General features: G+C 39.1%; 1 protein-coding gene across 1 annotated transcript in view; it reads left to right on the plus strand.

Annotated features, from left to right (window-relative positions):
• Positions 1–17,235, plus strand: part of nSMase (neutral sphingomyelinase) — a 205,070-nt gene that overhangs the window by 160,466 nt on the left and 27,369 nt on the right. The window contains exon 6 of the mRNA XM_090382988.1: positions 12,797–12,917. Coding sequence (XP_090239114.1) covers positions 12,797–12,917 — 121 coding nt within the window. The remainder of the gene's footprint in view (positions 1–12,796; positions 12,918–17,235) is intronic.

A 17,235-nucleotide genomic window follows, 5' to 3' on the forward strand; every position in this document is an offset into this window, starting at 1 on the left:
GATAAGAAAATACAAATTAGATGCTCATTGAGTTTGTCCAAACTGTTAGCCTCAACTATATGTGAAGGACAACTTGTTCCAGCAATCAATGAATCTCTGACTAAAATAAAACTTCCTACAATCTAATCTAAACCTCAACCCCTATAATTTGAATTTCTGGCCCCTAGTTCTGAAATTCTTTATAACATTGAAAATTCCACCTTCACTCATTTTACTAATCCCTCTCAGTGCTTTATAAATCTCAATCAGGTCGCCTCTGAGGTGCCTAGTTGACAAGCTTTGTAGCCCAAATAATCAGTTTCTTACCTTGTTCAGTTGTCCTTTTATTTAATTCGAATGGTGAGGTGCTCCTCTTTGGACCCTTTCAAGGTCAATGTCTTTTTTTCAGATGAGGTCTCCATACTTGAACTCAGTATTCCAAATGTGGTCTTATAATTGCCTTGTGCAGTGGGATTGTGACCTTCCTATCTCTACAGGATAGCTTTGATAAATCATCAATAGGTACATTATGGGCTTTCCTGGCTGCCTTTAACACTATTCAGAAAATTTCTTATCTGCCTCTGTTGTAACTCCCAGATACCTTTCTTCTTCCACTATTTTTAATTTAACTCCATCAAGTGTATAATTTATTTGTGGGTCTGCTCCTTCCCAAATATATAATACCTTGTATTTTGATACTTTAAAACTTAGCTGCCATTTTTCTGATCATTCATGAAGCCTATTGAAGTCATCCTGAAGGCATGCTGCTTGGCACTGATCATTAACGACTCTACCAATCTTTGTCATCTGCAGTTTTTAACATCACCCCTTTTTATCCCTTTGTCTATGCCATTTATGAAAATGAGAAACAACAGTGGTCCAAGAACCGATCCTTGAGAACCCCCTCCTGATGCTACAATCTGAAGAATATCCATTAAAGAATACCCTCTGCCTTCTGCCTTGCAGCCACCTAGTAAACCATCTTAGAATCTTACCAGTAATCCCAACCTGTTAAAGCTATAGTAACCTCTTGAGTATAATGCTTTGCTAAATTCCAAATAAACTGTCAGAATTGTTCCCTACATCCAGCTCATGAGTAATTGTGTCAAAATAGCCCAATGTTAGCTAAACATTTTCCATTAAGAAAACCATGTGTTAATGCCTTATCTATCTAAATGATCCTTAATCATTGCCTCTAAGATTTTTCCTACCACTGAAGTCAGAGTAACTGGTCTGTAGTTACCAACTTCACTCTTATAGCAGCCTTTATGTATTCGCGATATATTGGCACTTCTCCAATCCAAAGGAATCTCCCCTTAGTCCAAAGACACCCTCATAATTAACCTAAATTGTTCAATAACTCTGTTGCAGTCTCCCTCAAAACTGCCGGATATATGGCATCAACTCTGGGAGCCTTACTTGCCTTTATGCTCAAATGTTTTTCTAATAAATCATCTATAATTACGAAATCACTAATTTCATATGTTTCTGCCTCACTCGCACAGCCTCTTTTCAGCATGAATATTCTTTCGTCAGTAAAGACAGATGCAAATTACCAATTCAGTTCATCTGCAACCTCACCTGGGTTATCTAAGAATTCTTTGTGCACATCTTTGTGCACAAAGTTTACAGAAATTAAATAAAATTTATAGGTTGTAATTAATCAAATTCAGTAATTGTAATTTGTCAATAATTAATAATATCCAAGAAAAATAGTAAATAGAACAGGACAACTAAATAATAAGAATTAACAGATACTAATTGAAAAAATAGGAATAAAAATGTAAAATGAATCAAGCCATTCTAATGCCTCATTGGTACAATGTTGTATTAATATATAATTAGTATTAATATTTATTATCTAAATTTATTCTTATGCTATATTGTATTTAACATAATGGCTTCTATCACTCGGGGTTCCATGTGGGTTTGATACGTATTTGGGGGGCTTTCGTTTGCATTCTGGGGTGTCGGATCATTCATGGACTATGAGTGAGGAATACATTAAAATTATTTTAAGTGTGATAGTTAGGTTTTAGTTGATTATACTTGGAGAGTGTTATATTGTAGACAGCCTATGAAACTAAATTGAGGTAATCTCTTATATATTTTCTAAATCTTTGTTGTATTCACTTACATGAAAAATTCCTTGTCTCTATTCTTTGCTCTCCTAGGCAGTGCTTTCTCCTATACAGCCATGGCCTCCCTAATCATATTTATGCTACTATTAAAGATCATCTTGTATCTGTTGTAGGCTTCAGTACTTTTCATTGCGCTGTAACTATACCTCTGCTATTTGACTGGTCAGACATCTCCACGGTCATCCATTTTGGTATCCTCCTCCTCTTGCAATATTTTCGTAATGGTATGTATGTGTTTATGGCTACTGTGATATTTTGTTTTAACAGTATTCCGTAATTCACATGTATTCGCCTTCTCTCCGCAATCCGTCAAATTCATAGATGCCACATATCGCCTTAAACTGTCAAAGTCTCCGCTTCTGAAGTGCCTTTACCTTTAAATTACTGCAACATCTTTCTTCATCTTCCAACTGACGATTGCATGATCACTTCCTGACAATGGTTCCTGCACTTTAAGCCCTGTAATGCCATCTGATTCGTTAGTAATGATGAGGTCAGATATATTTTTACCCTTAGTACTTTCTCTAACATGCTGGCACAAATAGGCGACTCCGTAGCCAGGTTGGCAGGAGCGGCAGTGCGTAGCACACGCTTCTTGATTAGACTGGGGTTCGAACCCGTGACCACCAAATACGGAGGATGCGGAAAGGTTAGGGAATGACCACCGCATATCCCCGGAGCAATATGGCCTTAGTTGCTAATGCTCCTAAAAACCAAATAACAAACAAACAAACAGCTGGCACAAACAATAATCATCATTGTTTATTTAAAAAAAAAATTTCCCTGTGGTGAGTTTCCTCCCCACTTATTCCAATCTATCTGGGGCAGCTTAAAGTCACCCATAATAAGACATTCACGTTGGCTTGCCCATTCCATCTGCATGTAAAGCCACTCGTCATATTCTTCATTCTTCACAATCTTCCAGTCTGTAGATACTCCCACTCCATTAATAACTTCCAAATAACTCACACCACACAGATTTTAGCTCGCAAATGTTACTTCAGACTCAGCCAAAGATCTTTTCACGCTCAGACTTCTTTTGATAAGAAGCATGACCCCATCCACCCCTTCTATCTTTCCTAAATACATTATATATACCATAGTGCAATGGTTTTCAACTAGGGTGTTGCAACAACATTCTTGGGGTGCCGTGTAATTTGGGTTTAAGTTACTTAAAGTTATTATTATTTATTTTATTTTTTTAAAATTTGTATATTTATTTCATTATAAAAAGGTGTACAACATCCATTGTACTGTATCTTTTTAACTTTGTGGTGATCTATAATTGATCTTTATTTAGTACTTCTATATAAAGAATAAAATTATTATATAGGTATATATTAAAAGGTCAAAAACCACTGTGTTAGGTATTTCTTTTGGCCTGGGGGTGCCGTGAAAAAATTACTGGGATACTAAGAGCGCCGTGAACCGAGAAAGTTTGGGAACCTCTGCCATAGTGGAATCTGTCATCCCTAATTTCTGGGTGGCACCATGTTTCTGCTAGCCATATTATGTCAGCATTAGTTGTCCTAATCAAGAGTTCAAATTGAGCCATTTTATTGACAACAAACTAGACATTCTGTAGACACAATTAAGATTAAGTATCTTCTATAGTTTACTATTCTGATACACTACTTGAAGTTATTTAGGTTTGAATCCCAAGCTTTATCTTCCCCCTCATTTGAAACATTGCCACCCTCAGAACATCTTATCAACATTGACTTTTGTGACAACAAACAATAATTTTTGAGTTGAATGCAAGTATTACCTTGACCCATATCATCAGATAAATTGGATCTAAATTACCTTTCTTTTCTCTAACTAGCAATTTCCCCGAATCCTTAAGGTATTCTGAATGATACTGACAAAAATCCTTGTGCTGCCTTTGTGGTGCCTCTGTAGCCAGGTGGGCAGGAGCAGCAGTGCATAGCACATGCTTCTTGATTAGACAGGGGGTTCGAGCCCGTGAGCCACCAAATACGGAGGATGTGGAAATGTCAGGGAATGACCACCGCATATCCCCGGAGCAATATGGCCTTAGTTGTTAATGCTCCTAAAAACCGAAATAAGGGAAAGGGCTGCTTTTGTTCAAATGAATACCATCTCTACAAAATAGATTCCTTCTACCTACGGCCGACCGGGCTGGCCGGGTGGGTAAAGTGCCTACCCAGCAACCCAAAGGTCGCGGGTTTGATTCCCGCCTCGGGCTTGGATCAAAGTACTGCAAAAACCTTGGGAGGTGCATTATGCCCACAGAAGCCTATGTGCCAACAACTACCAAAAAAAAAAAAAAAAAAAAAACCTTCTACCTACAAATGCAGGCCATGCTAATAAAAATTCCTCCCCTCCCCCATAGCCTTGCAGATTATTCCTCCTATAGCACATAAGCCATAGTAATAGTTCATAGTATAATTCAAAATACTGTTAGCATATAATTCCTCCTATCATGTCTGGGCAGAATTACAGATACACATTTTGACCTAACACATCACATTTTTTCAGCATTGCCATATATTTGTCCAACAGATGGTCAGGTCTCCTGCATTTAATATCATTAGTCCCCACATGAATAGTAATACTCTCTATACCTCCATTAAAATCTGATAATCTGTTGATAATATCATCAATTGTTGCTCCTGGCAAACAGGGATATATATAAAATATATCCTTGCTAGATATCTATATTATTTTCTTCCAATTTGAGTTTGATTTGATCTATGTGGTGCCTTGGATTTTCACTTGCGGTAGTCTGGCAAGGTCGAGTCTGCCCTTCAGGAGTACCGAGCAGGTCTTACTTGTGAAATCCGCAGGCAATGGATTGTAGCCCAGTTTTGCAAAATTCGTATCGCGTGGTTGGCTTTTTCTTTGATCTGCGCTCGTGAGTCAGCAGCAACAGTTATTATCAAATCATCGGCGAAGGACTGGGCGCCGACTTCGCCAATATCAAGGGCCAGGAATTCATCTAAAATCATATTCCGTAACAGGGGTCCTAGGACAGAGCCCTGCGGGCACCCCCTGTGGATTTGTCTAGTTAGCTTCCTATACGGTGCATGTACTTCGATCGTTCTCTGTGTTAGGTAACTCCTGATTTGTGTTATACAGGTTTAGGGGCACTCCAGACCGCCTAAGTCTTGCGAGGATGCTCGGCCACCAGATGGCGTCAAACGCCCCCTGCAAAGTCAATACTGATAACAAGAAAATATTTGGTATTACAGGCTTCTACTTTATCCAGCAGTGTCTTGAGAGCTTTGATCGCGGATAGGCCAGGTTTGAATCCAAATTGCATTGTTTGTTAGGTTTGCCCCTTCGTAATAGTGGAGTAGCCTCTTGTGCAGCATTCTCCCGAATAGTTTGCTTACAACTGGGAGTAAGGCGATCGGACGGTAGGACTCTGGTTTTTCTGGCTGCTTTGATGGATTTTTCAATTTAAGTTTGATGTTGGCAATTTTCCAGTCGTTAGGAAAGGTTCCTTCTTGGAGGCAGGTGTTATATAGCGTCAGTAACAGATCCGGGGTGTATTCCACCGTTTTCTTCACAATTTCCGGTTCAATTAGGTCTGGGCCAGGACAATTTTTGCTTCTGATTTGCATGGCGGCCGCATGCAGCTCATCCACAGTGAAGGGTGTTTCTTGTTGGTCAGTGAAGTACAGTCGGTCCTCGTATAACACATGTTTGCATTACACGAATTCGATCATACACGATTTATAAATAGGGGAACGTTATCTTATATAACACGAACCGAATTCGCTTATACACGATTCGCCTTTGTGTTTACAAGAAATGGCAGTCGAATGCGGAATCACCCCAACTGAACGCAACACGATAGGAACGAAGAAGATTCTGAAAATGTATTTATGTGTTTTATATCAGTGAAGGGGAAACACATTTCACCATAATAACGTAAAAACCAACACAATTCCAGCTATCGATATAATCGCAAATGCAATTAGATGGAGTTTACTACCAGTTTATAACAGATTCCACTAGCAGAAACGAAACTGGAAATTGTTTTTATTGTTTTATGGTAGTAACCCCCAGAAATGTGCTTTAGTAAAATGTGAGGTGTTAATTAATAGTGTATCTCGGCCTTTACGGTGTTGTTTATTCAGTTGCTACACGCGCGCAGCTTTGTTTCTGTGTATCAAGCGTGCCACCTCGTTTGTAATTGTGCTTTATTCCCTAAAAATTAGTAAAATACTTAAAAGGTGTGAAAAGGAAGCATCCTGGCTAAGACACTGCAGATTCAAAGAGAAAAAAAAAGAAGCAATATCGATAAACAGAGGCGGACTGGGTCAAAAATTCTTAACCGGGAAAATTTATAGTGGCCTCATACTACGGTTTATGGCCAAAATCACACCTGCCTCCGGCCCACCGTGGTTTCCCCCGTAAGGCTTATGGCCAGTCCGCGTCTGTCGATAGAGAAAAAATATGAAATTGTGAAACGCTTTGAGCGAAATGAAAGACCATGTGATATTGCACGTGCTACAGACCTAAATGAGGCAACGCGGAGAATTACAAAGAATGCAGAGAAAATAAAAACAACTTTCATAGCGGGAACAACTCAAAGTGTAATTAAAATCCATTAGATTAAGACACAAAGAATTGGAAGAGATGGAACGCCTGTCATCTCTTTGGATAGAAAATCAAACAAAAAGCAAGTTTGCTTACGATAGAAGCAAAAGCATTAGCAATATTTTATTACGACTTACGTATTATAATTTATACTTACGTATTATAAAATACGTAAGTATTTTATTACGACTATTTTATTTAATATAATAAATTTTTTACGAATAAAATACGTATTTTATCCGTAAAAAATACTTTTTTAGTATTAAAAAATACTAAAAATACTTTATTATAATATAATATTTTTATTACGTATTTTAATCGTTATAAAATACGTAAGTATTTTATAACGATTAAAATTACCCGATTATTTATTGTGTTTGGTAATGTTTTGGTTCCAAATGTGTGTTCAATCTTGGGTGGTCGGAACATAACCCTACTTTTCCCATAGGGCCTGTTGTTTATATTGCACGATTTTGCATTGCACGAGGGTTTCTAGGAACGCAACTATCGTGCTATACGAGGACAGACTGTATGAGTCATTTTCTTGACAGATCCGCAGTTGTTCTGGGAGGGTAGGAGTTACCTGTTCCAGGAAGATGGTGTTTAGAATATTGGTCACCGAGTCATCCCACGTAGTGGTCAGGGTACCCAGCGGGGTCATTGTTGCTTCTGCGACTTCTCCTCTGGAGTGTCTGTTAGTGGCTACTTTATAGACCACTCCCCAGGGGTTAGCGTTCCCTGCTGTGGAAACAAGATTTTCCCAAGTTTTGCGCTTGGTGTCCTTTATTAATTTTGTGTATCGATTCCTTGCATCTTTATACCTATCCCTCATGGCCGTGACCTCAGCGACCGGCCAAAATCGCCGGGCCCGTTGGAAGTCCTTTCGTCGTCTCATTACTTCATTTCTCAGGTTTTCAATGTCGGGGGTCCACCAGGGCATGGGGCCTGGCTTTGGGATTTTCCTTTTCATTGCTTGTTCGCTAGCTTTTATGATGATTTCAGTTACTTTTCTTTGCAGGTCATTTGCTTCTCTGGGTCGGCTCGCAGTCTGGTAGTGCTCCCCAACCTCAGCAGTGAGTTTTTCCTTGAAAGTTTCCCAATTTGCCTTATTAACTGCGAAGCGGTTTAGTGATGTTTTTGTCATCGGGGTTCTACTGAGTTGGTTCTCTATCTGGTATGTAATCATCTATGGTCGGACGTGGTCCAGGAGTCTTGGACTGTCCAGTGTTTAATATATCGGGCAACGTTCGCAGTTGCGAGTGATACATCTATTGTGGCCTCCCACAGAGTGTTACAGAAAGTTGGCAGTTGGTGTGGCAAGTTTAGGATCTCAAATGTAGTGTTTGCCAGGTGATCTTCCAGGATCTGGCCATTTCTCGTGGCTCTCCTGTCTGGGGTCATGCTGTGCCAGGCCGGGGAGCGGCAGTTTACATCTGCCCCTATGATGATCTTTTGATTAGGCAATGTGTCCAAGAGGGTCTGAAGATATCTAGTTGCGAGTGTTATATCCTCTCCTGGCCTGCAGTACAGGGACACCACAAAGAAAGCACCCAATGGGGAGATAATATGGGCACAAGCAGCCCAGGCCGTGCATAGTTGAGTTCGCGTTACTGTAATGGCTGGGTTTAGGATAATGATGGCTGCCCAGCGGGTATCTTCGTCAGTTTGAACGATCTTGTAATTGGCTGGATAACCTCGTACTTTTTTAACATGCGTGTACGGTTCCTGAAGGATCAGTATGTCTGTGTTTTCCTCGTCGGCTTTCTTTCGAAGTTGCTCGACCACTGCTCGAGCTCGTTGTGCATTGACTTGCATGATTTTTAGCAGAGCTGTATTGTAGTGTTTAGCCTAGTCCCCATAATTTATTCTTTGTTGGTAAAGACTCTTTGTTTTGAGATAGGTAGGGCATTTGGGGATTTCTGATTGGTTATGCTCCAGTCTGAGTACTTTGCAGTTTACGCAGGTCGGTGGTTTAGCCCAGTTCGGACAGTTGTTATAGTCATGCCCTTTTTCTGAACAGTGGCCACAGGTAGCAGCAACCTGGGTGCATGTATGGGAGGTGTGGCCATAACGACAGCATCTATAGCATTTGGGCACGGCCACGTGCTCCTGGAAGCTATGACTTCCCCATTCTATGTAGATCCTGGATTGATGTTTCAGTGTTTGCCAGGCGGCTGGCGCAATCTCTACAACCCAGTTTTTGTTAGTCCCGGTCTTCGATTTCGTTGAGTACTTTGGCTGTACCACAGCTTGAGGTTCCTGGTCTGGCAATGCTCCTGACAGGTTCCTGGTATATATTTCCTGTATCAGGATTTGTGGGGTGACTTTTTTGTCTACATTAAAGATAATAATTGATGGTCCTTTCCGCTTTGGTAGCTCTGCAGTCAGACCCATGGTAGTTATCTTGGTGTTGGTCAGGATATTCTCCATGTTTTTCTCTGTCTCTGTTTCTATGATAATACCTACATTTCTTGTCTTTCTTATTGCCTTAATCTTGGTAGTTTTGAAGTCATCTTTGAGGTTCGACGTAACTTTGTTTTTCAGGTCTTCACTGGTCAAGGTTTCACTGGTCTCTGTAGGTCTTATCACTACCACATTTGGGGTTTTTGTCAGTGGGGGGTTTCCTTGGTTGGGCACTCATGATTGTAGTGTTTGCAGTGTTTGAGTTCCTCAGCACTTGTGCGTATGTGGGAGCACGCTGTAGCATTTGGTTTGTCCCACATTCTAGTATGCCTCCAGTTTTGTCGAAGCTTTTTCCCTTGCCTTGTCAGTCTGGAGGAGCATGGTCTCCAGTTTTGTCCAGAGGGACACTGTCTGCCCCCTGACGCCAGTTGTGACCCTGTTCGATTGGTCTTTGAAAATCTCTTCCAGGGCAGTTCTAAGTATCAGGTTTTTTTCCAGGACAGTGCCCTCAGGGAGAGTCGGATCCAGAGGTTTTTCCTGTTGCTTTGGGTCCTTGCTTTGGTGGGGTTGCATGCTGTTTCCATCCTGCGCATCCCTGTGGTCAGTTTGGCTCCTAGTCTCTATATTGAACTTCGACACTGTTTTCTTGTTCTTTTTCTGAATAATTGGTGTGTCTTCTACGTTATTCGTATCATTCTCCTGCTCGGGCTGCATTTCGGTTTGTTTTCCACTCATTGTCAATATAGATGGTAGTTTCCACAAAGTTTGCAGAATTTCGGATTACCTAGGTGAAGCGTTTAATCGATGCAATATGAATGTAGTGGGAAAGTGAATGCTGTGAAAAGCAGGTGGTCACTGCAAGGCAATTACTTCCAGAGGCGTCAAGTGCGCCCAAGTAGCGCTCGCTAAAGAGAAGCTTAAGCGGCAAGTGACCTTCAGCTATGACTGTGAGTGTGGCCCGAGACGTTGAAATGCACCTAGCAAGTGGTGGCGGTGGCAAAGCTAGTGCCGAAGGCTGTAGATGGCAACCAGGAGCTCTTGCTAATAGAGGCTTAAGCATTAACACATATGGGGGGTCACCCTCCCCACTCAATAATGCAGATAGTGTGTCATCGCAGGCCGTCCCAGTGTAGCACGGCGCAGTAAAAAAATAGTTCTCTACACTAAGTGCATGTTCAAAGCACAAGATTTTATACAATTCGACGGTTTAAGGTACAGTTTGGTGGAGCGGTCTTTCAGCTGTTTTAAACACAGTTTGGGCAACTCCCCAGTCAAGTGTAAACTACCAACGTGGCTTCTGCTTTACATCAGTGCCTCTCTATGGCCCTTCTGCCAGCCACATGGTGACCATTGTAGTCTGACAACAAAGGATACAGATAGAAACGCTGGTAATTTACTAAATTCCCAATAGATAATAAAACTAATCTCACCTACGGAATCCTCCAGATAAGCTCTTTCAGGTGGAACACTTTTTTAAACTGATTGAACATTTTAAACACTTATTTTCTACACAAATTCAGGAGTGCGAAATAACGTGTCCGGTCGTAACCCGGTCACTCTGTTCATCATCCCTGATACTATGTGCATAGCCAGTCAGCCGTGCTGCCTTGCAGGTAGCACATTTTGGCTGCTGATTTTTATTTTGGCAGTTCTTGTAATCGTGGCCAGTGACTGTGCAGTTGCCACAGACAAGGGAATGGCTGCAGTCTCTGGCAGTACGACCATATTTATGACAGTTAAAGCACTTCTGTACAGGAAAGAATTCCCTGAATTTATGGCTGGTCCAGCCAGCATAGATTCTTTGTTGTTCTTGTAGGTTTTTCCAAATTCTGGGTGACACTTCTACAGTGATATTGAATTGCCTATTTCTTTTGGTTTTTTTTCGGCCCTCTTTTTAGAAGAAATTCTTTGGCAAAGTCGTCCAGTTCCATTATATTAGTTTTTGTTGTAGAAATCCAACATAAGATCTCTTTCCACAGTTGTCTCAGGGATGTCAAATATAATGATGTTGAGGTTCCTGCCCCTTGGTTTTTCTATTTGCAGTCCCAATTTTACAACCTCTGGGTTGGTTCAATCTTTTTAACACTATTTATTTGTTACTTCAATTAAAACTCCATTGTCTTTTATTTTTCTCATGTTATGCACTTTTATTTCTTTCAAATGAGGTTTTAATTTTGTCATGGCAGTATGTATTCCTGAGTACCTTGCTGGATTTGTATGTAGAGTCAGGCTTAGCCTTTATAATGATTGTTTGTTTCTTTTGCCTTTGGTATATCCTTAGACTTATTGTTGGTTTGTTTAGTTTGTGATGAATCTGTTTTGGTGGCCCTTGACTTGAGCATAAGTCAAAGTATTTATTTCTTTATAATTATTCTTCTCTTCAGTCACTGTATCTACTTTTGCTTTCAGTACTAAGTTCAACACTATGTTCCAAAACAGACTGGCAGTTCACTATCTGCAGTCTTGTTGCAGATGTAATCCTATTTGTCTGTTTATGAAGGAACTCTTCTAGGAACAGCTTTATTTCTTTAATTTGTCTTATGGGATCCTCTATATGATTTATAAGCTGAAATTTCCTCTCCTCCTCTATGTTTTTGTTACCTGTGGTTCTAAATTACCATTCTCCTTTTGATCTGTATTTTCTACCTGGTTTTTGCCTTTTCTAGCCTGTTTTACACTAAGGTGGCATGATTCTAAGTCGTTGTTTGTAGTTTCTTCATTGTTTAGCACCTCTATCCCACAATCAAGCAGGTCCTATAAGTCAGGATCGTGATTGATATTTTTTGATTTTTCAGTTTTTTCCCCCTTAAGTTTTGGTCTTTTTGACGTTTATAAACTAATAGCTGTTTTAACTTAGTTTTTTGCACTGATTTCAGAAATGTTAATTCATTTTTTTCTATCATACTGTTTTTATTTTACAAATCACTTCAGTTGATGTCATGAGTTTTATTATTGAATGTATTAAATTAGGAATAAATGCTGGGAATTTGTGCATATTTTGGCAACACTGCCGTCTGTCATTTGTTTCTTGATATTGCAGCAGTCTTAACAGTGAACTCAGTTTATTTTTGAGGTTATTGTACCAAATTTGTACTGAAAAGTGAGTAAAATATCTTAATGCAAGTGTTTGAACAATACAGACTTATTTTGTTATATTTATGGAAGTTATGTAGTCCATAAACAAAGACAAGATATTACAGAATTTGTAAAAATGTGTATTTGCTTATTTTGGAGTGAAATGTGGTGACAAAGTTAAACAATGGGCTCCACATGAAGTTTGCAAAACCTATGGTGAAGCATTGAGATTGTGAAAAAATGATAGAAAGACAGCTCCTGCCAAATCATTCCTATGATTTGGTGGAAGCCTACAAACCACTGTGATGACTGTTACTTTTGCTTAGTTAATGTAGAGATTTTTTGACTCGGTTCCAAGACAAAAAAAGTCTTGGAACCAAGGATTTCTTCAGATTCCTTCAGGTAAATTTAAATTAAATCTCTTACCAGATCATTGAATTCATGCTGTAAAAAAAAAAGTTGAAATCTGATGTAATATCATCAGATTTCATAACCATTTCATATCTGCAGATTGACATAACTAGTAACATAAAAAAAAATTGCATAACAACGAACGGATTAAATTTTCTGATTTTTTTATTGTCATAGAATTAATACCGATAAAATTTTAGCTTAAATTTATTTAGGATACAACAGCAGTTGGTGCCACCTGTGGACATCCTAGGAATACTTATACCACTAAGAAGGAGCGTCAGTTATATCCAGTGGGAAAACGAATTGATTATATCATGTATAAATGTGGAAAAGGTAAATATATATATATTTTATTTGAGTTGACACTAGTTGTTGGTAGCAGAAAAACACATATAAATTATAACCATTTATTTTGTTTCTTGAATATGTGGCAGAACATTTCAGAATATTTTCTAGTTTTTTGATCATATGCAAAAATTTGACCTTACTACAATAAAATCATAAAATAAAGAGATGTTACAATCAAATCCCATTTTTCATCATTGAGCTCAATTATATGTATACTTAAATTCTTACAAAATAGCTTATGCCATTTGGCCTTTCGAAAGCCTAGTAAATGTAGTGATCTTAATGCCCATATAGACTGAATTTTGGATTATCATGAATTTCTAGAAACTGTGTTACTATGCATTACAAATTATCATTTTACATTTATTATGCATTTCAAACGCTGCCAGAAAGAGAGAAGGGCAATAAGGAAGTCCCTTTTACTTATTGCAATTTTGAGAAGGCCAGATAGTATTAATTATTTTATAATTGTGAAGTTAGGCAAAATTGCCTAACTTCACAATAATAAAATTCTCTAGGCAAAATTGCATCCTGTTATCAGTGGTTCATTCATTTCATTCTAGGTGGTAGATGACTCTCATCAACCGGTGCAATACCACCTAGTGGATTGTTTCTGGGCCAGGTGGCATTGATGTCATGTGTCATCTGTTACTCTGGGGGGGGTGGATGCTTGGCTATGTATTTGCTGTTGTTGATTACCTGATCTTGGATGGTGAGCATGAATCCTTCAGTCTTGGGGAAGAGCTTTCCTTTTGTGAACCAAGTGTTGGAAGTCATCTTATCTATGTAGTCTTGATGGAGTTCATTGTAGTGTTTGCCATGGAGTGTCTTTGCCCATCTTTCTGTCTTTTTTTCCTTTTGTCTGTGTGAATGTGGTCTGCTTGTTGAGGTTGAGCTGTGTGTGTTGTTTGTCTATCTTTCTTATGGCTTGGTAGATTGGTGCTATGTTTTTTTGAAAGTAATCCCACAGTTTCTTAATCACCTCTTGTTCAATGAGCTCAGTCAATCCCCTCCTTTATGGGCTATGGTCAGTCTCTCAATGGCTGACTTTGGGCAGTGTCTGGCAGGTTTTGGTCATCATTATCCTGGTTGATCTCATAATCTCCTTAAGCTCAGTGTTGGTTCAATCTACGATCCTGAAGCTGTTGTTGTTGTTGTTATTTGGTTTTTAGGAGCATTAGCAACTAAAGCCAGGCCATATTGCCCCGGGGATATGCGGTGGTCACGGGCTCGAACCCCTGTCTAATCAAGCAGTGCTACGTACTGCCACTCCTGCGCCCCTGAAGCAGTACGTTAGTACTGGGACTGCATAAATGTTTATAGTTGTGACTATGTTCCTACCAATCAGCTTTCATTTTAGCAGGCTTCTCAGTCTCTGATAGTATTTCTCAGTCAGGTGACCTTTGATCTTATTTTGTAACTGGTGGGCCTGCATCATCCTCAGATATTTGCATGTCTCTTCCTCTGTTATGGCTTCAATCTCTTTGCCGATCTTCACTTGGTAGTTTTGTCCAACTAGATTCCCTTGATGTAATCTATGTGTCTTGCATTTTTATAGGCAAAATTGCATCCTATTATCAGTGCTGAACTCTTCAGTGATCCAGAGTAGCTGTTGGAGTTGATTCTCAGTTGTGGCTAGACTTTGTAGTCATCCACATACATCAGGATCTTGTATATTGTTGGGAGACAAGTGATTGGTTTGTACTTTGCTGGATTTGTGGTGTCTTTTTATCTGGGTGAACTGCTCTACTATGTGCCTGTGTATGCAGCTGAACTTCTAGTGCCAGTAGTTGTTATTATGGATGCTATCTATTCCTAGGGTTTGGCAGTTGTGGGACTTGGTGTTCAACTATTGTACTTCTTCCTCCAAAATCTCCATTCTGTTCATCTCTTGTATGTTCTTTGTTTCCTTCCTTTCCAGATCTATCCAGGGGGCACCGCTGTTATGGTTAACTCTGCTACTCTATAGGTTACTTCAGAACTTCTTAGGTGCCTTCTGGTTGGGGGATCCATTGCTTTCCTTCTCTTGTCCAATTTTCCTGTAGAAGGCTCTCTGGTTTCCATCAAATATCCTGGTGTCTGTTTTTCCTCTTGGCACTCTCTGTGATGGAAGTCTTGCTGAGTTCCAGCTTGAGGGTATCAAGGTATTTTTTGATCTTCTAATTATAGATCTTGTATTTCCTGTGGATGTTGTCTTTCTTGAGGATGGCCTTCACTTTTCACTTAATATTATTATTATATTAAAAAAAATTTTTCTTCTTTATATGGGATGGATTTTTTCCCCAATGATGGGGAAAAATATTGGTACCAAGTGCATGGGGTAGTTGGTTGTGTCTGATTATTATCACAGTTATTGTTGGTCAAGGAACTGTCTTACTATCCTACAGGTATTCAGGATCATTGTTTTCTGGAGTTCCATGTAAGTGTTCTCTGGGAGGCCTATTGTTGCTAGGTTCTTATGGAGGCTCTATGGCACCATGCCGGTTGACTTGATGTTGACACAATGATCGGAATAGTCATTATTATTATTATTAAAATCCTTTTTTTTTTTTGACCAATAAATTAACAACAAATAGTACACATACAGGACTTATGTCCTGTATGTGTACTATTTGTTGCTTTACAAAACTGGGGGAGGTGAGGACTAACAAACATTAGTATTAGTAGAGGCATATGATGCAAGAAAGCAAGCTTATACAGCATCAGCCAAAAAAAAACCCCTTCCCATTTCACCCATCCATTTCAATTCAGTTCTTCCTCAAATTTATTTAAGCTGGTGATCAACTTCCACAATGACAGATGGATTTGTTCCAGCAATCAGCCACCTGCTGGCTAAAGGAAAATTTCCCCACATCCATTCTGCAACTGCCTTTCCTCAGTTTGATTTTATGCCACCTCAGGTGTGTAATCTGGACAAGAGAAAGAATTCCATCAGCATTGAGCTTGCCCAAACCATTCAAGGCTTTCTGCACCTGTCAGATCACCTTACTGGTGCCTAGTCTCCAGATGCTGCAATTTGCAGAACTTAAGCCTTTCTTGGTAAGAGCAACCCTTTGTTCCCCTCACCAATCTCGTCCTTTTTTGTACTCCTTCCGGAGCTCTACATCCTTCCTAAAATGATTCCTCCAGACCTGTATGCAGTACTCAAGGTGTGGCCTGACCATTTGAAAGTAGTGCAGTGCCAGGAAATTGATACAAAGGCAAGCTTGTTCTGCTGTAAAAATTAAGATTATTGCATTATCTATGCAATTTAAGTTGATATCAGTGCTGGACTGCTTCCTTAATTTTTCAGGATTGTAAAATGTTGATTTTTATTTATTTATTTATTTTTTTGTGTGTGTGAAATGTGCTGGAATTAAAATTATTCCAGATTCTAAAGATTTTACATTTTACTGTGCTAGATTTTACAGAGTACTGCATAATATTTATGTATGTATGTATGTATATGTAATAATTGTATAAAAGTAAGTTTGAAAATGGGGTAATGCCATTTTATAGCTTTTATGGAACCTATCTGAATCTTATCCAGAAAACGTGTGTGGTATAGCGAGCATTTCTAATTCATTCTTTTTTTTTTCTATAATAAATCAAAATGCAACAAGGCATAATATTATAAGAGCTTAAAATTGTTAAATATTGGTGTAGATACACTATAGATAGCTCTTAAACAAAAATACAAAAGTAGTGTAAAGGCATCATTTCAACTGTATCTCATATTGTGATCATTCTTCACAATGAGTTACTATGTATTGCACTGTTTTGAATAATTAACGCCTCATTAATAGAGAAGACTATTGTTACTTATTGTTCGTGGGCACTCCCTACCCATACGGCACAATTTCGAGGCTTGTTGGCCTTTCATCGGTGGATGTGTGGGTAGGTATCCTGATATTGTTAATCTTGCAATATGAGAAATGGCATCTCTCATATTGTGGGTTAAGGCATATTCCCAATTCAGACATTGGCTCTAGTCAACATGTTTTCTGCTGTAACCACCCTATTAGAGAATTATGAGAGAGTGATTTTATTTTATCCCAGAAATTCATCTGTTGTTTGGCAGAAATGAGTCATCCACACTTTCACTAAATTTCGCCTGTCTCTGTTTACATGGTATGTACAAGTAAAAAAAAAAAAAGGCAAACTGCAGTCAATATCAATCCACTGCAGTATGGAAATCCTCCTCGACAATTATGTTGAAGGAAATGGACCATAATTTGCCACACTGGTCTAGAGCAGCTTGTCAGATAGACCGTATTTGGTAGCCAGGGGCTTCAACTCCGTTCTACTCAAAAGAGCGTGTGCT

Source organism: Mastigoproctus giganteus, chromosome 10 (assembly GCF_048544385.1).
Source record: "Mastigoproctus giganteus isolate SK-2022 chromosome 10, ASM4854438v1, whole genome shotgun sequence".
In the NCBI taxonomy this organism is placed as follows: domain Eukaryota; kingdom Metazoa; phylum Arthropoda; class Arachnida; order Uropygi; family Thelyphonidae; genus Mastigoproctus; species Mastigoproctus giganteus.